Here is a 27,059-nt window from a genome sequence, read left to right on the forward strand (position 1 = left end):
AAAACAGTCTCAAAGGTTGCTCGATTTGAATTTTTTAACTTCCTTATAATTTCTCTTTGTATTTGAAAACTTTAACCAAATAAGGTAAAACCAATTATATTTTTACCTAGAGAATTTATTTTGTAAAGGAAAGATAAACAGAAAAACCAATCTTAAAATATTATTTTTAAGTAATGAAATTGTATCAATTGTTGCTCAATATATTAGAAGCTAACACTCAAAAAGATGTTAGAAGGCCTCAAAATGTCCTCAAGCAATCAAACTGGTTTTGATGCTTTCGTAATAACTTCCACTTTAGTGATTCGATTGGTTTCGTTTTTTTTTTCCTTTCTCGCTAAAAAATTAATTTGCTGCCCATCTCATTTTGACATGTATCTTAAATAATTATTTGAAAGTCAATGAAAAAGTTACCCCCATTTATAGAGTTTATTCATGTCGAATTCATCCGTTATCATTTACGTATTATTTAATTTAATTTTGTTTCTATTCATCCAATAAAGCGTAATTTCCTTTGCAAAAATGTTTCTTGTGTTTACTGGAAAATGCCGACTTTCACTAAGAGCGTTGCTTCCTTTATTTTAATCAATTAATTGACTTAAAAAAAAACTAATTGAGAAGCCAACAGTATTTTGAATATACTACCAATGCCAGAAATCTCATTGATAATAAGCTTTTCAAAAACATGTTGTCTCATGACGGGGTCAATGAACCCACAATTCCTTACAATCAATCGATACGTTACTTTGTTGCTTTCAACTATTTTTAGTTTCTCTCATCTGAATCAGGGTTTTAAATTTCCATATATCTTGAAGAATTCGTTTCACTGTTATGAAATAATATTTCTCGGAACCATCCCATTTATTTCTTTTGTCACCGGAGAGATAGCTGAGCATCTGTATAATTATGTATAGTTTTTTTTTCTTCCTTTTATACATAAGAATAAATTATTGTTAAACGCTTGTGTGGGGTGAAGGTTATCGACCATGTCATCTATGAAAAGGTACACCATCATAGAATAGCGTTAACGTGTCTTATATACTAGTGAATAGGAATTGTATTTTTTTAGTGGTAGACACACTACAGTACTCCTCTTCCAGAATTATATCTGTGATAGAATTCGATGAAGGGATACCACTATTTGATTCATTGCTGTTTTGTGAGACGCCGGGAGAGCTGTATTAAGATCACCGTACTTTTTAAATGATGAACGTGAGAGCTGTATTAAGTTCAAGGTAGTGGTTGCTCCCGTGTTTCTGTTAGCAGTCGAGTGTATGCAGGCCGACGTTGTGTGTGACCGAGACTGAGTAGCAACAGCACGAGGAGTTGGATAATGTCACAGTCACGAGTAGCAAGTCAACTGTTCAATGTGGACAATCGATCGAGGTAGGCATGTTCAAATCGAAGAGGGAGTTTCTGTCAAGGTAGGCATGTTCATATCACGTCCGAAGGTCACCCATGTGGGGAGAGTAGATATCGACACTATCAACCTTCATCTATGAAAAGGTAACCTCATCAAAAAAACGAGTCAACATGTCTTATGCACTAGTGAATTGGAACTGTATTTTTATAGATACACTACAATTTGTATATTAATATGACGGGACTAAATATTTTCTCAAATCGCTTGAGAAGTTTCTTCCTCCCCTCCCAACTCAACTGTCGAAGGGATGTGAAGACCATAGAGCTGCCATAGTGATAGAGCAAGCACGCTATCATATTTCTCAATCTGTCCTTGTCCCAAACATCAGATTCTTTCTTGTCACGTGATCCCTTTCTTTGGGCGAAGAAAGGAGTGCGACAAATAATATTAAAATTCCTTTCTAGTGTTTTAAGCTGTTAAACAAGGTTTTTCGAAGCTCTTCCATCGAGGAAAATAAAAAAAAGTCACAATTTGTATGCCTTACACTTGAAGTAAATTATAATTTTAAACTACATATGTATACTGCTGTAAAAATTATTTAGTCTTTAGAACGGACAAATAACTAAAATATTTTAAAAGTTCTTAAACTTTTTGAAAAATCTCACATTTGGAAGCATTTTTCACCTAGATAAAATTTATCAAAAGCAATGTCTTATTCCCATTTTTTGCAAATTTTTATGAGCCCAGATAATGCAGCATTGGAGTAAATTTCTAAATATTGAAAAATTAGATCACAAACGCTTTTCATTGTCTAAAAACTGACTTTTCTCCATATTGATGTTTTCAGAATAAATACTGAGGGCGCTGACTAAAAATCGGCTAAACTTGACCTGACGGTGAAGTTTAACCGATACGTGAGTAACTGTTGCAAACTCAAATCAGTTATAAAAATAGCATATTATTTGCACGAAAACATCATTTCATGCTACTAAAGAGCTTTCGAAAAACAGTCTTAAGAACAAAGAAAGATAATTTAGACAGTAAACTTCTTAGTCTTTATTTTTTCAAAACAATTTTAGATTATGTAGATTTAAAGTTATTGTAGAATTTCCCTTTTAATATTTATTATTCTTTCATCAGTTTCTTTAAATGCGAACGATATATTTGTTACGATTAGATTTTTAGATATCATTTTTATCAATCCTTATTAGTGAAACAATAGTTTTGATTCGAAACTAAAGTTTTATTTTCAAAACAAAAGTTTTATTTTCCTCCTTTCACACGATTTAAGAAAGCAAGCAAAAGGAAGGCTGTGCAACGTCGTTTTAAGAGTTGGCGATGTTGATACATGTTCGAATTGAGAGCTTATCATCCATTTGGCGGGCACTTCGATGTAAACAGGCTAAGAATCGAAATCAGACACAAAGCAATGTCTCTGATTAAACATACATTTTTTGATAGATTTTCTTGACCCTCTAAACAAAGCGGGTAGTCGAATTCTGGTAAATATATGCTCCCTGTATTTTGGTCAGGAGCGCACCCCAAAGTTTGAACACACTAATGTCAATTTTACTTTTTAAGTGTTTCGCCATACCTTGTAAAATGTTTCAGCGTATTGAAAATTTTTTGCACACAATTAGAAAATTAGTTTGCCCAACATTAATATTGAGTTTTAGTACGTGAAAATCTGAGCATTAGATCAAAAGTCATTCAGGGCGCTTTATTTTATTTTATTACCCATTGGCAAAATGGGTTTTGGTTTGGATTTGATGGCGTGCACACACTTTTCAACTGTGTTCAACAGTAATAGTAAACAGTGCGCATGCGTTGCTATGGCGATCGCTGCTGCTTTTATTTTTATTTTCACTAGCAGGCATTGCTAATGTATTTTAATGTATTGTAATGTATCTAACATATATAATTCTCTTACGTGGCATCCAAATTTTGACTGTATTTCTTTTCCGCCGGTGACAACGTTTGCTTTGCTTTGCTTATGCTACTATTTCTCTTACACGGCGAATCGACCCATGATTGCCGTTAAAAATGTCACATGCCAAATTTAGCTGAGGTGGCTCAACAAATAGCGCTTTTAAGAAACGGAAACGGAAATAACCAGAGATCATCAGCTGCGGCAATCTCATAGTATTAAGCTAGGCAGAAGTGAGTAGTCTTTGTCGATAGATCTCTCTTTTAGTATTTTGTCGAAAGCGCTTTTTTTCACGAATTTATATATTACGAATTTATTTGACGATCTTTGATTTATATTACGAATTATACTATAGCACATTTCTAATAGGTTTAACGAATTACATGTCATTTATTTGAATTCAAATTTATTTTAATGACTTAGTATGTACTTTCACTGTTGTATAACACCGTGCATACTTTCTCCTATTTATTTGCTTAGAAGAACTTTCTTTTTGCTAAAGTTTCGTTAACTCATTTAGTGTTGGATAATAGAAGAACTTCCATACCCAAATCAATTATAGAAATCAATCAATTATTCTACAATTATCGAACATAGATGTTGGAACTTGTCAAATAAACCTAACGTCTCAACCTCAAAGATCTCCATGAAAATACTCTTACCTCTCAGATTCGAAGAAGAACTTTTGCTTATAATTAAGTAAACCGTTGGAGGAAAAGACGAGATAAAAAGAGGAAAATAGAAGTCCGGGAAAGGGGGGGGGAGGGTTCCAGAAAATGAGGAGTATCGATCCAAAGGTAAATATTTTGGTCCACCTTGCTCAGAACGGTCACAAAATAAAAATGATAAAATTGACACATCGCAGTTTGTTCTACGAAGAAAAAAGTTGCAATAACAAAAATAAAACGGGTGAAATAAAATAACAATGCAACTTAGTTGTCCACATGGAATTCTTGTTTTTTTTTCTAAAAAAAATTGCTTGGGGGTTACAAATAAAACTACTTGTAAGTTTTTTTTCATTTTGTTTTCGCTTGCTAACAATGAAAGGAACTTTTAATTAAATCTTCGAACTTGCTTTGAGGGTATTTATGATAGTTATTTTTGTTAATTTTAGATTTCAAGAAAAAATAGTTATTGTTCTTAATCTGTGTTCGGTTGAAATCGTTGACGTACGAGAAGTGTTGTTACGTGCTCAAGAAGCTGTTGTTTGAGCTCTCACCACTGATGCGTTAAGTTTTGAATGTTGTTTTGTTTTTCCATAAGAGACGAAATGAAAATAATTATTTTTCTATGAGAAATTTTTATGATCTCCCAAATCAATGCTAAATAATGTACTGTTGATATTTTTTTATGGAGCGAAAATTTTTAAACCTGTCTCTTAATATGACATATAAAAATTTTCGTTTTTAAATAAATTCCGTCAATAGCATCATCTAAAATATGTGAGGATAATGCTCAAAACTTAAGGAAAAAAATTTCATAAATTCTTCAAAACAGCGATGAATCGTAATTAAAATTTATGTTTGCAACAAAGGATGTTGGTAAAGACTTTAGAAAGTTTGTTGTTGTGATTACAAAGATAAAATGTTTGTGGTCAATAAAAGCCGGATAGAAGTATAGGAAGGATAAAGCTGATCGAGAAAGCAAACCTGTACACAGAGAGCAGAAAAATAAAATATCTCCCTGAATAACTTTTAGTTCTAATAATCCGCACTAAAAACCAATGATTTCCTTAACTTTAATCTTTCTATTTGCGTATTTCGTCATAGCCTGGTAATTTATCTTTAGTAAATCAAAAACAAAAAATTGCACAGAATTATAAAATTCGTTTATCTAAAAATTATTCCATGCAAAAATATAGTTTTTAATAGCAATTTATAATTTTTATCAATTTATTTAATAATAGTAGTCTAAATTTTTTTTAATTGAAAAGTACATAAACTTTTACTGCAGTTTTAACTATGTCGTATACTTAAACGACAGATAACTAACTTTATAACGGCATTAACTTTATAACTTAAGAGCTGTTCGATACTTCACAAATTATGATTTGAATAGTTAAATGACAAAATTCAAAATTTTAAAGAAATCGGTCAAAGAGTTCTTGAAAAATGAAAATTTTAAAATGCAGCCGTTTTTGGCTTATAAATTTCATAACTCAAGTATTCGATTCTTTACAAATTCTGATTGAAGTTGGTAAAAATCCAACTTAGCATACTTGCCAATTATTTTTTAGGATCAAAATTCGAATCAAATTTCAGAAATTTGAAATGTTTCCATGGTTACAATTGCAAGATATATAAAAAATTGCAAATTATTTGAACAATTAATTAAAAAAATGGAAAGACAGAGGACTGTATGTTTTGCTATATTCTGTTAAGAAAAAGGAGTAATCTTTTCTTTTTTTTTAAATATCCTTCAAATTTTATTACTAAGCTCATCAAAAGATGATACTGCCTAGAAAAAACTATAAAACAACGATTTTTGCAAAATATCAAATCATTCCAAGAGAAAAATATGAGTGGAAGTCTGTTAATTTTGTTTTCAAACAAAATTGTGTTGGACCACACATTTTCTTTGAATGATAGTTATTTTCAAAACACGCTATATAGTTATCGTAGGTTTTTATATTTGAAGTTAGAAACGCAATCTCCTAAAGCTTTGACTCAAAATTTTTATTAAATATATTTTTCATATTTTTTTTCACTATTTGATATTAATTTAGGTAAAGAAAATTGAAAAGTTTTATATTTATGATTTTAATTTTTTATGGTTATGAAATACAGCATGAAACACTGGTGTCTTCTTTTTCTGCGTTAAAGGTAAAATCTTCCAAACAATAATTTTTCAAATTTGCACTTATTTGCAGTTGTTTAGATCTAAGAAAAAGAGTTATTCTTCATTGAAATTTCTTTAATTCTCAAAGTCAATTGATAAATTTTTGAACATGAAGGAAAAAAACGTTAAACTACTTTTTTTATTCATTTTCGTACTAATATAATTTCGATAATCTAAAAAATTTATTTTAATAATTAAAAAATACTAAAATATATTTTTGCTTGTAATTAGAGCATCAGAGAAAAAATATAAGGAAAAGGCACTGGTCAAAGGCACTGGACCCCATCTGTATCAAAGGGTTAACAACTTTAATAACTAATTCAGAACTTCGGCGAGAACAAATTTCTGATTTCCTAAACAGAACGCAACAAACCATATATTACTATATCCCTTACGTTTTTTTCCGTAGTTGACTATTCAAATTTTTAATTAGTTAACAAAGATATAATTTTTGTATTCAAAGTTAAATGCATTTCATGTGAAATTTCATTTCATTATGCAGAGTTTTTATTGTTTGTTTGATGATTTTGAGGTTGGTATTGTATGTAATTGTTGTTTGATGCCTTTGAGGTTGGTATTGCATGCAATTATTGTTTGATGCAATTAAGGTAGGTATTGTAAATAAATTGCTGTCTGATACATTTAGGACCGCTATTGTATGTAAATGTTGTTTGATGCATTTAAGGGCCGGTATTGCATATAATTGTTGTTTGATACATTTAAGGCTAGTGTTGTATGCAAATATTGCTCGATGCATTTAAGTCCGGTATTGTGTATAAACTGTTGTTTGATGCAATTAAGTCTGGAATTTTTATAAATTGTTGTTCGTTTGATGAATTTTAGGTGGGGAAAGTGACAGTGTGAGATGTGGTGATGGGCAATAAGCTGAGCTGTTCGTGCGCACCCTTGATACGGAAGGCTTATCGCTATGAGGACTCGCCATGGAACAACTCCCGCAGAAGAGATGGACACCTGCTCAGGTCAGAACAACGTTGGTCTGTACTTATTTTTCTGCTAGCCCCCCTACAATCCCTCAATTCCTGCTTTCATTTGTAGATTCACACCTGCTTAACTATAATATTCATATGAAAACATGTGAAACATATGAATTAAAACTATTAAGATTGCTTAAATAAAGAAACGCAATTTACCATATCTATACTCCGCTGCAAGTTAAGAGAGGACCATATTACGGTATATGATTTCAGTAATCATCCGAGAGTGCATATAGTTCCGTTTTATTTCGTAATCAAATTACACAAATATGCTTTCAAAACATTATAAAAGCTTTTAAAAGTTAAGCACGTCAGACAGAAATTTAATTCATGTTATCTTTTACGATATATATCATAGAATTATTAAAAAAAAGGATTCAGTGTCGTAGTCTTGCTGGAATCCTAGACTCGGTGACATATTTTGATAAAAGGAGAACTTTCGTTCTTAAAAAAACAACTATATGACGTCTCAAGAGCATTAGATTTGATTGGACCCATAAATATGGCACGTCTTATGCTGACATGTCCTTGTCAGAAATGTCAGATTTTTGCTTTTGTTTCGCTGTAGAAGAAAATCTTCTGGAAAAAAACAATATTCTTTCATCAGTTTCTTTAAATACGAACAGAAAGACGTATATTTGTTACGACATTTAAATATCACTTTTGTTAATTCTTATTACTTGTTAAGAGATTATAATTGTTAATAACTATTATTAATATTAATAATTAAGTAAGATTAGGAAAGGAAGCTACGTAAAAGTGTCAAGGGTTGACAATATTGATATACGTTTGTGTTGGGAGCTTGGTTCCCATTTGGTGTGCTCTTAGATGCAAACAGGCTCCTTCCATTGGGGTCATGTTTTTTTCTTAACTTGTAAAAGAGTATAAACATATTAGTATAAGAGTGCAAACAATGCTTAAAAACTAATACTAACTGATATTATGAGAAAGTGCAAACTTTACATTTAAAAGTTTGTTATGCTTTGCATGAGACTCCTGAAGAACTTTTGAAAAAGTCATGCAAATACTTCTAATAAAGCTAAGAAAATGAAAATTATTTCAGAATTGTTGAACTCTGAACTTTATCATGGAGCTAAAATTGAGAACATGTAATTTTAGGTCAAGAAGCAAGAATTGGTTTGCTGAAATTAAATTAAATAGAGAAGCATGTTACACTTTATAAATTCAAAAATTGGGATACTCATTCAGCCGAATTTGTATATTCTGGTGAACACCCTATGGGAACCACTGCTCTAAAATNTTTGTTAAATTTATATATAATCACGAAGTCAGAATTATTTGACGGCACGTCTATGACCTCATTAAGCAATTTTTTAGAAAAACTGGCACGTTGGTGTATAAAGGTTCGCCACCCCTGCCCTATGGGAACCATTGCTCTAAAGTACAATGTTAATTTAGCTCCAGAATATTCTGAAAAAAATATATACTGAAAAATATCCAAATTTCTGAGAAATATCAAAATGAGAAAATTAGTTTATAGCTAGCGTAAAAAAAAACACTACTAGTTAAGTCTGATTCAAATCGAAACTGGAATAAAGCTAACAAATGAGAACAAAAGTGAAAGTATCAAACAAAAAGGTAGAGAGCGATAAACAATAAGATACATGGTTAAAAAAAAATTTCATCCTAAAAATAAAAAAAATCAATGATCTACCATTTTATTTAAAATTAAATTCTGACGGGGGTGCATATAAACTATAGGCTGTCCTAGTAACCCTATATTTAGTATCCATTTTTCACGAGCCCATCAGATCCCAAATCCAGTTTCATAGTTGATTGGGTCTTGAAACTGTCTCCTTTAACTCATGAGTTTGAAACTGCTTGGGGCTCATATAATCTTCGTTTAGTCTCCTTAACCCTTTGAAGCACAGTGGTACGACAGCGAAACCGCACTTTTTAAAAAATTATTCCTAGCGGCACAAAGGTCAATCTCCGAAACCAATAATANCTTTCCTGGGCGGTAATTATCGTAGCATAAATTTTTCGACCAGGAGAGACATTACTGAAAGTGTTAAACCGTTTAAATCTTATTCCGTACTTAAATGCGAGAAAATAAGCCTTTCGAAAATTTGAGGGCGGTTATGTTTCGCAGAAACGAAACTTGTGTTCGCTGTTAAGATTTTGCGTGTTTGATTTTAAACTGATCATTAAAATGGCTTGACTTTTAATTGCAATGCCTGATTTCTAGAGTAAAGCTTTATTTTCCATTGATGTATATTTTATTGAAACACTATTTATAAGTACCCAAAATTATGACATTACCTACTATATTTTCATATTTTTCAGCCAAACAATAAGTTATATTTTATGAATCTATAATGACTATAGAAATATAACATGCCTTATTTTTTATAATTTTATTTTTATAATTGTATGCAATAATTTTTTTATAATTGTATTTAAATATTGTTATCAGATACAATAAATCAAAAAGTGTGAAATTAATTTATTGTAACTCCATAACCTATTTTCAAATATATGAACCAAATGAAAAGTCAATAAAAACGATATTATTCATAGAAATTGAAACCTATAACTAATTTTAAATTGCTTAAAATCACTCTTATACAATATTTATGTGAGGAAGAATTATTTTCATAATTGTTTTGTTTGTTTGTTTTATTATTACATTAACTATTGTTTTAGATTTTTAGCCTAACATTTATGATATTTTTATAATAATAATTATTGTTTAATCCTACCTTTATCATATTTTTCATCGTAACTTTTATTATGTCTTAATCATAACATTTTTTACGTTTTTACAATTTTTATTAATATTTTTTCAATATAATTATTTCTGTTTTATCATATTATTTGGTTGGTTGTTTAGTGTTGTGTCACGGATAGAAAATAATTTTAAATGTGATCCTATATACAACATCTGCAATTTGAAGGCAATTTTCTTCATGCAAGTCCGCCCACGGATCATATTATTTATTACTATTTTATAACAAATTCATTATTTGTTTAACCATTGTTTGCTCTTACTTCATAATATTTTTTAAATGTTTTATATAAAAATAATTATTGCTGTTTTGCTTTAATATATATCATTTATTTTAGTTTCATTTTAGTATTAATTCATCTAAAATGCAACTTAATTTAAAATTTTGTTCAAAACTTCCTATTAAGTAAAATTGGATCATTTTATGTGGATCAATTTAAAAATCAATTCATAAATATGACTCAAAATTTAAGTACATAACCTGTTATTAGATATAACACAGGCTATATATTTAATTGGATATTGGCAAGCAACGTTAAGCGTGGGACAGCCAATCAGGTTCGGCAGATACGCGTGACGTCACTTTCAGGTACCCAGTTAAATTTTTTCCAAAAATTGATTCAACGTGATAATAAGCCGAAACTTTAAAACTGTAACGTTAGCATACCATGCACAACCACGTGATTATATCCTTCTGAGATCAGATATTTAAGTAAAGGTAGAAAATATGTTTTTTCACAAAATATGTAGCTTAGAAGAAGGTATACTCATAAATTTTATAAAAAGAATTTAAAACAAATTTCAATTAATTTAATCTAACTAATTTTTAATTAATGTATAAAAATGATAAATGTTAACTTTTAGAAAATTTTGCATATTATGTGACATTTTTATAGTGGATTTTTTCTCATTTTCGCTATGAAACAAACTCTATAAGACTCAAATAAAAAGATGTTTATATGTCATAAAAATGTAAAGAGAATAATAGATTAAAATTTCTTATATTGTTTAAAAATTTTCATTGCAAATTAAAATTCTGACCAACAACAGTAAAACCAGTTATACTTTTACATAATCAAAGTATATAAATAGAAATAATTTTTGATGAAAGCATATAAATATAAAATTTTTTTATTAAAACTAAGTGATAAAATTATATGAAATGGTGTCCAATAGAATCAATGGGTGCTGAGTCTTGGTAAGACATGTTTTAGTATCCTTCTAATATGTTACTTTAATTTTAATTTTGAAAAATAAAAGGCTAGTCATTAATTTCATGCAATTAATTTAATAACTTTAATTATTGGAATGACAAAAGGGGCTAAAACTGCAGCCCCCTTGATTTAGATTCGAAACTTCCTCCCAACAAACAACGTATTCTCTGCTTGTTTTAACATGCTGGAAAATTATGTCGTCTGTTTTCGAAATGCAGAATCCTGTCACCATGGCGACAATTTCGATTCTTTGTGCCCTTCTTAATTCCTTAAAACGATGAACTCCCTTCTCAGGGTGAGCGCGATTTTGCTCTTATTCCCCCAAAGATTCGCCTTTACTCGCAATCTTAACGGTTATCTTAACAATAATGGGAATAATGCAGCGACTTCTACACGCTCTTCAGGGTGAAATAAGCGGCAAAAGAGATAAGGGCGAAGATTTAGAATTCACTATCTTTAAGAGTTCTTTTTCTTTTGAGGATAATGTCCGTCAGATGGGAAAATGTGGAAGAGATTGGTGTCATAAAATGAATGTGTTTCTTCTATTCAATAGCGTGAGAGTGCTCTTACATAGACTTACATACTAATAGTTAGCGAAAGTTACATTTAAGGAATGTGTTTCAGCTGTTATAATACAAAATATACAACGCAGATATCTGTTTCAAAGTATAAGTATTTTGAAAAAGTAGCTTCCCTTCGTTTTGATGAACTTAAATTAGCTAGACTTAACAGATTTCTTCCAAACACTTCATCATTAAATAATATTATAATATCTGAATTAATAATAACTGATTGAATAGCAATATGAGCCAATTTCATTTTATTTTGTTACCGGCGTTGAACAGCCGCCCCAATTTTGAGCTCACAACTATCAGTGTTCAATTCCGTATAATTGTAATTTTGATCTCAACCCAGAAAACTCCTGGATTGAGACAGACTAGTTTTCGTGATGGACTTTTTTGATGGAACTAATCCGCATTTGTGTTGCATAGAGAGGAAAACCACGAAAATCTCCTGCGGTTTACCCGGCGGCTAGAAGATTCTAACCCATGATCCGTCTACCACTGAGTACATATTATGTCAGCACTGTGGTCTGTGCGAGCCGGAAGCAGAATTCGTATCAACATGTCACCTCTGCAATTCGAATCTAGGGCACCTCATTGGAAGGCGAACGTACTATCCCCTGAGCCACCACAGCTCAATTGGAATTAGAGCATATTTGCATCAACGTACTTTGTAACAGATAAAATTATTTTGTAACTGCAGCTCGTCCTTTATTTTTTGGGTGGATTGAAATGTAACAGCTTTGGGAGAGTTTTTATCAATTGATGTCTTGCAGATTATGAATCTATAAATGCAGAAAATTATGAATCCTTAGACGCAATAGATTATAAATCTAGCAAAATATTATTCTAATCAATTCATATATTCATGACATTATTGGACATATTATAATAATCTAGCAATGCATTAGCATAAATATTATGAATGTAACAGTATGAACCAACTATTTGTGATTAGAGCATGTTCAAAAGTTATATTTTAAGCCGCAGTTGGGGGCAACGTACAGTATTTATGATGCCTGAACTGTCTTCGGGCAGGAGAAAAAGTAACATTTCTATTTTGTGAAGCCCGAGCTGTTTCTACTTTTATATAATTAAATCACTATTTTCCTAATAGATGGCATGAGTGGTCCTATTATTTTCACCGATTACGACTTCAGTGAAGGGCAAAGAGTGCGATAGGGGCGTGTGTGCTGTACCGTGTTTTGGGATTTACCATACTGTAAAAGATTTGTAAAATTTATGTATTGAAAACCATAGTGTTGTGTTCTTATATTATATTAAACTAGTTATATTTATACTTCAAAATATTGTTTAATTTGCACGAATTGAATAAACATGTGTGTGTAATCCATTACTTTTTCCAATGCGTATGTAAAAGTCATAAATACAGTAGTTATTGCAGTTAAAATTTTAATTTTGTAATAAAAAACCATTTTCTGACTTTTATAAGAATATAAAGAACAAAATCAAACAGTCAAAAAAAATTTCCATTTCTGAAATATATGTCGCAGTTAAAGGGTTAAAAGTAGCACATTATTCGTCTTGAATAAACAGATATTACACAGATATTCCGCGAGGATTTCATCATCAGATCTAGCAAATTAAAAATATGGCTCAGAGCTATTGTTCATGCTCCAAAGTAGTAGACATCTTTTGTAAAAATAGCTCCTTCAATTTCCTCTTGAGCAACTGAAATGTAACAATGTTGAAAAGATCTTGCATCAGCATTTTCCTCCACTGACGCCTACCAGATTAACAATTTGGTCCAACCCGATTGTGGAACCACTAAGCATGTTCCAAAAAAACTGATATAAATCCTTTGATAACTCATTCGTCGTCTCTTCAATGAGAGAAATGTGAAAAACTGAACACATTGATTTTCATTAAAAACAACGTTCAAAAATCCCTAATAGTAAAACTTTTATTAAAACCTATATACATTCCGAAGTCATATACATACAAACTAACAAAGTTTTACCATAGATGTTTTTATTAACTGAAATTTAAAAATTGAACAATACGACCCATCTCGAGTAAACTGTTTTGATATGACAATTTATGAACTATTTGATCGTTTACTATTGATTGAAACGTTCATAACTTTTCAATATTCCCTGGTTCATAACAGAGTAACAACAATGTGGAAAAATTCACTTATGGAAAGCAGAGGATAACTGAACGTAAATTTCGATTAACGAAATGAAATGTGTTGATAAACGTAAGTGTTGATGGAGGTAACGCAACGTGATGATAAATTTAAGTTTTGTTGCTGCCGATAAACTGTTGAAAGCATTCTATGAAAATTTTAACAGAGGCAAGAATAAGTATTGAAATGTTCCTTTTAAAGGAGACAACTTAATGGTGAGATATAAAACAGATAATAGAAAGATACGGTATTATCTTTTAGTTGTCATAGTTATACATTTTCAAACACTTATAGCTTATAGTAATGCATGTAGGAAAAGTACGCGATAGAATATGACCACTTTTGTAGTTAATTGTAATTTCTCAGCCTAAAACTATGAACTGACATTCGACTTGCAAAAATATAAGAATCTTAATTAAGTTATGAAATATTTTTGTTTTCAGATTCAAATAAATTTCAGCTTCTTTTGAAGTAAGCCAATCTGATTATCTGTTTTTTTTTCGTCTATAAGTAATTTACTAAAAAAAAATTATACAAATTTATATCTCATACATCTTCATTGAGAGGATAGAGTATTTCAATGCACAAGAGAGAATATTAGCGGCCCAAATATGTTCCGTGCTAAAAAAGCAAAAAGTGAAAAAAATTTTTCTTCCTCGATGCGATTGCCGAGAAAAATGACGAAAAACGAGCAATTTCTGGAAGAAAATTTCAGCACATTTCTTAAATGACTCTCATTATCGGCTTTCACTTTTTCGCAAGCTGTTGTAACCTTAATTTTGATTGGTTTCTCCGAATTTTTACAGCCCCTTTCCCTTGTCTTCCTTATTCCTCTCTGAAGCAGCAGTTGTTCTTATACTCCTATCACCAGTCGCATCATCTTCCGCAAGATGGCGCCTCCCTCGCTGGAAAATCTGAATCTTCTTCATCCTTCGTTTTTATTCCACTCTTGGCAATTCTCTTTAACAGAAAAGTAAATAACCCAGGGGTCAAAACTAACAAGAAAAGCTCGAGAAAGGAAAAAAAAAAAGGAAGAAGAAAGTTCCAGGAGAAGAACGACTTTTGAAAAATCGATACTAATTATGCATCTCTAAAAAGTTTGAAATGAGTAAAAGGAGGAATGAACTGTCCCAGATAAATTCTTCTCAAGTTCTTTTTTTCTTCAAAATTTTCAAATTAAAGATGCTGTTTCCAGCTAATATAGTAGGGGTAGGGCTCTGCTCTCTTATTTTAATTATGAAATGAGTAAATGAAATTAATTTTCAGTTTCTGAGCAACTAGCAGCCAAACACTCTGAAATATTTTGTTAAAGAAGAAAAATCCAGAAATATCTTTCTAAAAAAACCTGCTTAAAATTCAAAAACGATTTTGAAAATCTACTGTATACAGTTTTTCGTTTTAATTGAAATATTTTCACAAATTCTCATTTTAAAGTTTCTTTTTTTTAAAGTTCAACATCAAAAAAGGATCCCATTTATGATTTATTCTGTTTTGTTTAGCTAGACTGAATTACTTAGTCCAGAATTCATAAAAAAAATTATATTAAATTTAGTTTTCAGAATTTGGAAATCTTAAAAGGAATTGTAAAACAATATTGTTATTCAATAAATGTCTTATTTTCAATTGAAAAGTAAAGCTTAAAATTAGAAAACGATTTGGAAAATTAACTATTTGAGCAATAGTTCTCAGGAAAAGCTTCACTAAGTTTCTTAATTTGAAAGTGTTTTAACTAAATGAAATAAAAATAAATACTGAAACCAAAAAAGACCAAGATTTGAATTATTTTGCATTACTTATTTAAATGAAAAAGACTAGGGTTTGTTTTCAGATTTTCGGAAACTTACAGTCGATTATTGTTGTGGATATAAAATCAAAATCAAAAGCTTCGCTAAATTTCTTAATTTGAAAAAGTTTTTACTAAATAAAATGAATACTAAAACCAAAAATTACCAATATTTGATCAATTTTGTATTATTTATTCGAATGAAAATCACCAGGGTTAGTTTTCAGACTTTCGGAAGCTTACAGCCGATTATTGTTCTGGATATAAAAATTAAAACAGAAGTTAAAAATTAAAAAAAAAAATTTTTTTTTAATATCCACTACTTAGATAATTATTTCCACGGAAATTTCCTAATTTTTCATTTAAATTATTTTTTTTAAAAAATAAATAAAAGCAAAACATGAACTATAAAGAGAATTGGTCAGAATTCTAGAGTAACAAATGAGGTGTTAATTGGAGTAGTCTGACGCTCATATCAGTATGAGTTGCAAATTTTTCTAGAATTATTTTTTTGTATGATGCGAAATTCGAAAGTTAACTTTTGAGTACTTTCAAACCTCAATAAGAATGATTTCTATTTCTCCTGTACTTTAATATAAGAGGAAAAAAACGTAAGGTTATAAAGGCTGTAAATAGAGGAAAATTTCTACTACTTGTAATAAATAGGGCAATAAAGCGTAAGACAAACGAAAATCTTTTTATAATTGTATGTATATTTTAAACACAAATTTAAGGCACTTAAATAACTGTATTTTTCGTTCATATTTATTTGGTTCACTTAAAAATGCATACTTTTATTTTTCGTTCAGAATTTAATTTTTGTGTAGAGGATTTTTCATAATTCAAGACTCTTTGTCTTGTTAGTTGGGCTCTAAATTAATAATAATTATAATTGAAAATAAATAAAGATAATTGAAATAATTGTTAATAATTGAAAACCTCAAATTTCTTCACGGCTTGCCGTGATTCTGCGATAATGAAGATCCTATAATGTGATAAATTTATCGAATTGGTATAGTAAATTAAGAATATTACATTTTATTATAATATTTTACTACAATAATTTTATAAAACTGTATAAATATAAAATACTTTTACAAAAATTTTTTTATTCAATCATCGTTGCTCATGAAATGGGATTCCATTAAGTATTCCAGTAATTTAACTACATAGTCATTTAAAAAAAAGAACGAAAGTAACAGGTTCCAATCAAGTTATAAACTGTTTCATAAGTTTTGTTATTGACTAAAAGAACGCAATTAATAAAAATTTTAAGCGCATGAACGACAGAGAAAAAATACACCTGACTCAATATTGAATACTAGTTATTATTCGGGTCTAGTTTTGCTGATAAAAGACTCGACAGAGACGTGACTACAATACTAAAACTATTCTGAAACGGAAGTTTCTTGTTTTATTTTTTTATCCATATTATTGCTGCTTCTCACCCACTATAGGATCGATACAGTATTCAAGCTGGTACGTGGGTCGCTGTATTTACTCATTCACTTACTATTTTGAAGCAGAGTCGTCTGATGGAATAAGTAATGGTTAAAGTTTAAGGAATAACTTTGTTTAAAGCGTCGTTTTAGCGTGAAAAGAAAATGCCACTGTATTAAATTGTATTGCTTTCTATCAGAAATCAATAAACTTTATTAGTTTTATCATCCTTGTCTCTTTCATTCCTTCATTATTTATCATATAGGATTTATCAACGAACTTGTTATTTTTATTTATTTATTTTTTTTCTTCTTTTCTTAAATGGTTGCTAGTTCTAAGATCAATCTACAATAGTGTTGTAGGCGTGCGTCAATTTACATTATCTCTAAATTCAATTTTACGGAAATTTCTTTTTCTGAATGTTTGTTAGTTCCAAAATTAACCCTGAAATATAAAGTGCTGTAAATATGCTTCATTTAACAATAATTCTGCATTCCATGTTACAATGCAAACTAATGTATATATGCGTCCCTTTGTATTAACTATAAAGTTAACCCTAAATTACAAAGTGTGTATTTGAATCATTTTCTATTAACTTTGCAATACAAAGCAGTATGCGCCATTTCAAACTGATTCCTTAGTTAGTTCTACAATATAATGTATTTTTATTCATGCGTGTGTTTTTGCTACTTCACTCCTACTTTAGGATCAATACAACTATACAGTGTTCAAGCTGGTACGTGGGTTGCTGTGATTACTTATTCACTTACTATTTTAAAGCTAAGAAACTTCTGAGCGAATCAAAAATAGTTTAAGAAAAGGTCGATGTCTTAAATTGTATTACTTTCTTCTACACAGAGAAAAATGTATGGTCGAAACTACCAGAATATGGTAAAATTTTCCTAATTTCTGGCTCTATGGGAACATCAAAAAGCTTGGTGATTTTTACTGAAGCGCTTTGGTAATGATTTTGGTAAATATAATAATTAAGAGTGGTTTTATAATACGTAATAAAATTTTCTAAGTGTGGAAAAATGTATTAATTTTATCATGATATCTTAGAGCATGGTATAAAAATCATCTTTTCGGTTAACTTTTCAGTTTTATTTATTCTACTAAATGCTCGATAGCAAGAACTGTAAGTTAGAGAACCAGAATTTTGGGTTAACTGTTACCATATGATAGGAAAAATTGTCAAAAGAATTGTTTAAATTCCGTATATTGTGGTTTTATTAACCAGAATTATATTTCTTTTTTTAAAAATGTCCTTATTATAACGATAATACGCAGTTCCATAAAATTACCATGTCGTTATTAAAACGGCAATTTTACCTTAATTTTTTTTCTCTGTACAGAAATCAGGAAACTTTATTGATTGCATCATTCGTATTTCTTCCTTTGCTTCCTTCTTGTCAGCGAATGATCATAATTATCGTAGATCTCGCTGTATTTTAAGGAATAAATGGTTGTTAGTTCTAAAATTAAACCTGCAATACAAACTGCACATATTCAATTCAATTGCTACAATTCAATTGCTGTATTTACACATATACTACAATTTGCTATAATTGTGAAATTCATTCCTACACTATAATTTAATGAATATATTCATCCCTTTGAATCAGCTCTGGAATTAAATTTACAATTTAAATTAGTATACGTAGCTCCACTTTCTATAAATTCTGGAAGTATTTACTTCATTGAATCGTTTAAACTGGTTTTCATTGAAATCCTTTGTCTACTTCCCTTACTTTTTGTTGTATCTATATCTGTATTCAAATTAATGCCCGACGTGAAATTGAAAAAAAAAATTAAGAAAAGAACGAAAAGAAGAATATAAGAAAATTAAAAGGAAGAATGAATAATTATAATCGTAATCATTAGTCCATAACTTTTTTTTTAATTTTGCAATTTGTCTAAAATTTAAAAAATACAAATTTACGCATTTATTATTGCAAAATACCAGATTGTTTAATAATTTATTAAACAAATTAAATAAATAGAATACATTTAAAATTTTAATAAAGAATACATTTTATTTTTTATTGAAGTAATACGAGGAATCCTAATGTTAGCGAGTTGTTCGAAATATTAATTTCATTTTCCTTCGAATTTTAAATTTTACTTGTTTATTTATTTTTTTTACTAACCATCGTATAAATATTAATAAAGGGTCAAAAATATTAATAAAGCACACCGTAGACAAAATGAATGACAAAAGTGCTGCATTTTAATCAAAATCAAAATTTTATTAATTTATTAATTTGATTTTATTAATAATTTGATTAAATCATTCAGCAAATGACTTGTTATGATTTATGAAAGAAAAAAAAGGTTAAAATAAAGACTTGAACAATCATTAAGCAAGAAAAAGTTTGCATAAAAAGAAATACATTTTATGTTTTATTGTTCTTCTCTGAAGCATAATTGTTGTTGTATATGTTAACAGGCTCTGGGCGGAGGTTTTCCATGTGAGCTCTTCAACGGGAGCCGCCAGATGGCAGCAGGTGTCCGAAGATCTGGTGCCGGTGAATATCACGTGTGTGCAGGACAGCCCGGAATGCATCTTCCACATCACTGCCTACAACTCACAGGTGGAAAAGATACTCGATGTCCGTCTTGTTCAGCCAGGTGAACTACACACCTCCCTCTCTTGCTTATCTTGGTTGCTGAATTGAAATTGAAACTAATAAGGATTTAAAAAAAGTATTAATGAATAAAATAAAAAAAAGAAAGTTAATAAATAATACTTTCTTAATACACGTTTGAACAACAATTCACAAAACGTTAAACAATTCACAAAAAAGGAGAAAAAGAGAGATTATAGCATTGTGTAGTTATATTTTTATCTACTTAAGACTAGTAATCCTGATTATAAAACGGAAATGCATACACTGCCTACAATAATGGACGTTTATTTAAAACTTCTCAATTCACACTTAGAGGATTATTTTATAACTTAAAAGCTGTTTCGTTCATACTTAGGAATGAAATTTAAAGCTTTCAGAGATTTGAGGGACCGACAAAAAACAAGTATTTATGAACTCCTAATGCCAGATAGTCAAGCACTAAGCTTGTAATTTGTATCACTTACCTTGATAGTTATTTGCAATCGCAGCACAAAATTTCGTAAACTTAGTTTAAATATTTATATGGAAATTTTTACAAAAAAAATAAAATTTGTCTTACGTTATTTTGCTGTCAGTTTAAAATTATTCAATAAAATTAAACAAAACTTCTGGAGCAAATAAATATTAATCGCAAAATTAAAGTTTTAAAATTTATGAAAACCTGTGGAGTTATTATCATCATTTATATTCTTAAAGCAGGTAAATCTAATTACGAGATGAAGAGTACTTTTAATAGCAATAAAAAAAGGAAAAAAGTATCTATGATAAATAATATAAAAGCGGAATGAGTGGGTGATGAACAGAATACATAATTTATTTACTTTAGACAGATAAACATAATTATAAGATTTAAAAAAAAAGTAAATGAGAAAGCAATAATCTTTTGAATGCCCTTTTTACAAGAATCTTTCATATTCTTTTCGACAGCAATTTTCAAAATTAAAAAATAATAAAACAGTAAATTTTTCAATAAATTTATAAAGCTATATTTATCTGGTAAAACTTGTTGTAGACTCGAGCTATTGTCAGTTACAATAATTTTTTTGTCACTAACGCGTCGCTATGGCAACAGTTACGGTGAAATAAATCAAGAAAAGAAAGATCGTAAAAAGGTAATGAATCAGACCAATCAGAGTATGGGCTTATTGCAAATGGTTATATATTGTTGAAGAAGCTAAAATATTTATGCTCCCAAAAGTTCAGAAACTATTTTGAAATTTCATTGACAGGTTGCACAGTTGAACCGCGTTTTTAAATTAACAATTATTTGCAGAAAAACATGATGCAGTCTAAACACAAAATTAGCAGATTCCCGCCCCCAGTAAACACTTCTGTTAAAATGATCTAGCATCACAAGAAAACAATATTTTAAGGTTTTCCGTTCTGCTAGTCCAAAGCGCCATTTTCAGACGAACTTTATAACTAGAAAATGAGAGGATAATTCAATTTGAAAATTAGTGTTTAATTACTGATTAATTATTAGTGCAATCATTAATTAATTTCAGCAGCATCTTTAAAGACTGTTCAAAAACTTCAATTAGATGGTTAGGGAGAGATATTTTTAAAAAATGGAGCTTTCTAAGGGGTTTAGCACTAGCCATTGTTTTAAATTAAACTGGAGACTTTTCTGTTTGTCAAATATTTTAATGATAACAACTTTTATGTTGTTTGTAAAAATGCTTTATTCTATAAAAATGCTAGACTAGAATTTTTATAAAACAATTATTTAGGCCCTTATATAACTCGCTGAAACTGACGTATCAACTCATTTGAAGTTCTGTTATTCCAACCAAAGAAAAAACACTTTAGCAAGGTAGAGAAGTTTTTTTTCCCTTCTTTTTTCAAGTTTATGATTTAAGAACAATTTTAGTTCTCTTATTACCAACGAAACATTTGGTTCGATTATGGACTTTTTAAAAGAAATTCTTTTACCTCAACCGGTTTCATAGTGGACTGATCGTAAAGAGACATGGTTCCCAGTAGAACACCGAAGTCAAGCATCACTGGCTGCAGTCGATAAGGTGGTGGGTGACTACTTTGTCTGCGTAAGGTCCGAGAGTGCGCGGTATTGGGCCCTGTTAAACTGTTCTACTTGCAATAATTATGAAAAATTATTATTAAATCATCAGAAATGGGTAAAATTTGCAGTATATGTAATCTAAAAATACTAAATATGCATTTAAAAAAATGTCTTAACGTATTTGTCAATAGAATGCTAAAAAGTGATTTTTTCCTCTTTAATAATATTCACTTCATTAATTTTGATTTGATGATGTGAAAAATTCTTCGGTCAAATAAAATATTTGACAAAAGGGAATGAGGACTTTTTCAAATTGATAAAATGATCTTAAATTTTCTAAAGTTTGATCTGAAGTGAATTAGCTTTTTGTTAATTTTTTTTAAGGATTCATTTTATAGAAATATAACAAATTATCAATATAACAATTTATCAATATAAATCATCAATAAAATATCAATATAACAAATGAAGAAGTGAAATTTTTTGCCACTTCGCCTAATATTCATGTAATATTTGCCACTTCATTCAAGAAATATGTAGCTTTGAAGAAAATAAAGTCCTAAATGCAATAATATATGTCTTATCTCAAATTCAATTAATTGAACTTAATTAACTTTTTTTTAAATTATTGCATAATAAAACAACAAATGTTTGCAGAATGCAGGATATTTTTATAGTGTATTTTTTTACATTTTAGTCGTTAAGCAAAATCCACCGTCAAATCACAAGATTTCACTAGGTAATCCAATTGTCCAAACTGCTTCTTGAATTGAGTTTCTTACTTTCCATTTTATTTTTATAACCGTCATTGAATCATCTTATGGAGTTGAACAAATGTTCATCTTCATAGCCTTGCAATTTTGAACCCAATCCGGAAGACAAGGGAACTCTTAGATCAAGTATTGGGAGAAATTTGCCGACATGGAGGACTAACCCGCATTTACGTTACATGGGGAGGAAAACTAAAAAAAAACCTCTCACGGCAAGAGGACTCTAATCCATGATTCGTCTACCACTGAGGATATTTAACGTCAGCACTGTGGTCGGTGCAACCCGAGTGCGGAAATCGTATCGACCAATCATCGCTGGGATTTGAACTCGGTTCCTCTCATTGGAAGATCTGATCACCTGAGCCACCACGGCTTTCTTGCTTGTCATTGGTATAATTCTTCATTGTATTTAAAAAAAACTGAGAATAACTAAGGTAAGGTTTATTGTATTTTCACATAGACAATCACTTTATATATATATAATGGCATACAAACATTAAAAAATCATTAAGTATTATTTATTTATGGGATAAAATTGAAACAAATTTTATCCAACATATTGGACAATTTGTCTCAAGAGAACATACAGGTCCTTTTCAGTGAAATTTGAAGTACAGAGATGGTTTTCCCCAAACGGAAAAATACAATAATTGTGAAGACCTCTGGAGAAGAGGACTACTGACACTTTCCTATAACAACTTGGTACTTTCGTTTGTCTAAATTGACTTAATTTTACGTTAATTTTTTTTCTTCATAATTACTGTTGAAAATTCCAATCAAATAAGATCAAAAACAATTGTTTTAATATAATTTATTAATTTGGTGATTAACTTGAATGACTCGCAAAATGATTAAATTATGATAAAACAGCGATTTTATAATCTCAAGTGAAAGAAATATTTTGGAAAGAATTATTAAAAATAAATAGGGGGGTGAGAAGCTAGGATGAATACCTTGATTATATTATTCTACTATTACAATTTATAGGTTAAATTTTCTCTGTGAGAAATAGTAGATTAACGAAATTGAAGTACAATTTTTCTAAAAAAAAGAAAAGTGTACCACCCTGAACAACTTTTGATCTAGTGATCGTATCTTCACGTTCTAGGACTCAATCTTATTGGTTGGAGGAGGTGACCTCAAATATGTTAGTTAATCAGTGCGGACGATATTTTAGGTTGCGAAATCCGCACAAAAACTCACTTTCTCTGAATAAACATACCTTTTTTCGGCTGATTCGGATTTCTCGCCCATAAATTACAGGAGGTTAGCCGCAATCTAGGAAATATGGTGCTAATAGTTTGGTCAAGAGAGTGGTCCAATAGACCCTTTAAGGTTAATTTTAATTTTTGCATATTCCACCCTATCTCGAGAAATTTTTAAGCGAATTGAAAAATGTTTGAGCACAATTATAAAATTCGTTTATCTAAAGATAATTCCATGCAAAAAATTATTTTTAGTAAGCACTTATTATTTTTTATTATTTTATTTAAGAATAGTTGAAAAATTTTCAAATTGTAAGCAATTTTTTATATAATTTTTGAGCATGTAATTTTAAATGAAAAATTACAAAATTTGAAAGCAATTTTCTAAAAAATCGAATTTCAAAAGAGACATATTTTTAAAATTTGATTTCTCAGGGACTATTCAAACAATTTCGCTTAAATTTTGCATGTTGTCATGCATTTATTAACATTTATTAACAAATAAAATAAATATTATTAAATAAAATATTAAAAAATAATAAGCATTTATTTAAAGTGTAAAGTAGGTTTTTGTGTCTGATTTAGTATCTTAAAAATATCATCTGCACTAATTAATTAGCATATTTGAGGTCACCTCTTCAAACAAGTAAGATGGAGTCCAATAATATGAAAATTCGATCATTAGACCAATAGTAGTTCAAGGTGTCATTAGATTTAAAGTAATTCAGGGTGGTCTGTTTTATTATTTATTTATTTATTCCAATAACCCTTGCATAATCACACTGTGAATACTTAAGTAACAATTTGCAAAATAAGGTTTTTAGGGTGCAAAGTAGTTTTCAGATTTACTCTTTTATTAACATAGTTTGTTCTTAGAATTTCAACAAAAGGTTATAACCTGTTATGGACTATCTTGTTCTTTTTTAACCTATTTCGATATTTTCTCTTACACTGTATAATTATAATTAACCAGAAATTAGGCACAAACAAACAGATTTGTCTTAATGGGGCCACTGTAGACACATCCAATACTGTAGATCTTCCAATGAAAGAAGTATGATTTTTTTTATGATACGAATGTAACATATTTGAAGTTATTTATTTTCTAAATTTGAATTATGTATCTTTACAAACTTTACAAATACAGATTTTAATCTCAAATAAAAAATTTAGAGCTAAACTTATACGTGCATATATATATACATGCAGTGAAACCTCCTGTCATGGACACTCAAACGGACGCCTCTCAATATGGATATATTTTTAATTCTCCGGGAATCTTCTATGAATAAACCATTGTGTACATTCTCCGCAAAGCGGACACTCCCGTAACCAGACGCGGACAGTCATTTTTGCCCTGAAGCGTTATTTTCTATCTCTTCAAACCGGACACGACTTTTTCTGAATTTGAAAAAAAAAAATGCCTCTGTCCAACATTTTTTAAAACATGTTAATTTTTTGCCTTATCCATAACTAAAAACATTAAGCTATTTCAACTCTAAAGACTCTATCATTCTCCTGTCACCTTTCTTTATCTTCAAGAAAGAAAGGAAAGTGATTCTGCTCATGCAAAATATTTCAGACAACATCCTCTTTGGCTCTTTTTATCTGGACCACACAGTTGTGACCCCACATGCTCACTCTTAAGACCCCCACAAGTTTAAGTGACACGTCAATTCCCCACTGAAATTTCTTTTCTACTTCTAATCAGTTTGATATCTGCACTCACCCTACCTGGGTTAAAAGAAAAGAATAAAAATCTTAATCATCCAGTTGTTCATATAAATCAAACGTTTATTCAGACTCTTGATCCATAGTGAATAGGGCCTGCTGGTGTCTTACAGGTAAGAATTGTCTTATTACTTTTTCTATATGCATTTACTCTCAGGGGAGGTAATACCACTTTTCTTATCATGTGATGGGGAGGAATTGATAGAAATGGACTGGGGTTGTGACATAATAATAAGTGTCCCTATCATATGAATCACTTGAATATCTGAGTAATTATGAAAAACATTTTCATTTCTTTGTAACTAGTACATATGTTGAATGAGTGTTTGAGATAAAACTTTTAAAAGATCTGTGTTCTTGAGAAAGTCTCTTATTGTTCAACAATGCCTCGTAAAGTTTTAACTTTAATGGAAAAGAATTGAACTTTTAGAGTATTCCAAACATCAAAAAAGCAGTGTCCAAAAATTGACAGAACTCTTTACAATTGGAAAGGCAGCAGACATCATTAAAAGTAGGGAAAAACTAAGGAAACTTTGGTGCGAAAATGGAATAACTTAACCAAATTAGAACCAAATTAGAATAACTTAAAAAAATGGACCTGGATTTAAAATTGACAGATGCGTTTTTGAATGGTTTCCTCAAGTTAGAAGCAAAAAATATTTATTATCAGGACCAATGTTACAGGAAAAGACTGGAGAGGCAGCTGAGAAGTTGGGGATAAAGTATTTAAAAGTTTCCAATGGATGGTTATAAAAGTTCAGAAAGAGGCATATGATTTTTTTTAAATCAATAAGCAAAGAGTTCGCTTCTGTGACATGATTAAAGAATGGTTGGAGAAGCTACCTTCCTTATTGAAGGACCCGAAGACATATTAAATGCTGATGAGACTGGTATTTTTTTCGGGTATTACCGGAAAAGTGTGAAGGAGGTAAAACGTCAAAAAACAGATTGACGATTTTACTTTGCACGAGTATGACGGAAGAACAAGAGTTGATAATAGGAAAATCAAATAAGTGTTTTAAAGGGATGAATTTATTTAGACTTGGAATACAACAAAAAGTAGATTGACGATGACCCAGAATGTAATGACTGAGTGGTTGCTTGAACATGATAAAAAAAATGGGCTGCCAAAACAGGAAAGTTCTTCTCTTTCTTGATAACGCAGCGTCTCGCCCTACAATTAATCTAAAGAATGTAAAAATTGCATTCGTTCCTCCAAATGTAACGTTTGTTTGCCTAACATTTCATTAAGATGTTATTAAAGACTTCAAAGTGTTTTATCGGCAACTCATTTTAAAACACTTGATTACGAGCTATAGATGAGCTAAATAAAGAAAACATAAAAATTGATGTTTTAAAAGCTTCTTTGTGGATAATAGCAGCCTGGAAAAAAGTTAAAAGTTCAACCATTTTATACTGTTACACTAAGGCAGGCTTCAAAAAAGATACATCAGAATGCAATATCCTTACAGCTGTCGTGGATGACACAAATTCTGTTGCTTTTTTTTTCTGAATTAACAAATTTGATTCGCTTGACTGGAGAAAGTGTTGTCAACTGTAATGATTTGTAAACATTGACCAAAATATTGAGTGTCAAAGGAATGATTTAAATATGGAAGAAATTGTTGAAATGGTTGCAAATAATGATGCCGAGAGTGAAAATGAAAACACTGATGCTCAATTGC

General features: G+C 30.0%; 1 protein-coding gene across 11 annotated transcripts in view; it reads left to right on the forward strand.

Moving 5' to 3' along the window:
* The window catches only part of LOC107446947 (protein still life, isoform SIF type 1), a 249,448-nt gene that overhangs the window by 92,642 nt on the left and 129,747 nt on the right, over nucleotides 1–27,059 (forward strand). For 7 of the 11 annotated variants that reach the window (XM_043050376.2, XM_071177066.1, XM_071177062.1 and 4 more), the window contains exons 2-3: nucleotides 6,969–7,120; nucleotides 19,468–19,649. In XM_043050376.2, the coding sequence (XP_042906310.1) occupies nucleotides 6,999–7,120; nucleotides 19,468–19,649 (304 nt within the window). In that variant the 5' untranslated portion in view covers nucleotides 6,969–6,998. The remainder of the gene's footprint in view (nucleotides 1–6,968; nucleotides 7,121–19,467; nucleotides 19,650–27,059) is intronic. The other 4 variants (XM_071177065.1, XM_071177071.1, XM_071177067.1 and 1 more) reach the window with 1 other exon arrangement.

The sequence above is a fragment of the Parasteatoda tepidariorum genome, chromosome 2 (genome assembly GCF_043381705.1).
Source record: "Parasteatoda tepidariorum isolate YZ-2023 chromosome 2, CAS_Ptep_4.0, whole genome shotgun sequence".
NCBI lineage: Eukaryota > Metazoa > Arthropoda > Arachnida > Araneae > Theridiidae > Parasteatoda > Parasteatoda tepidariorum.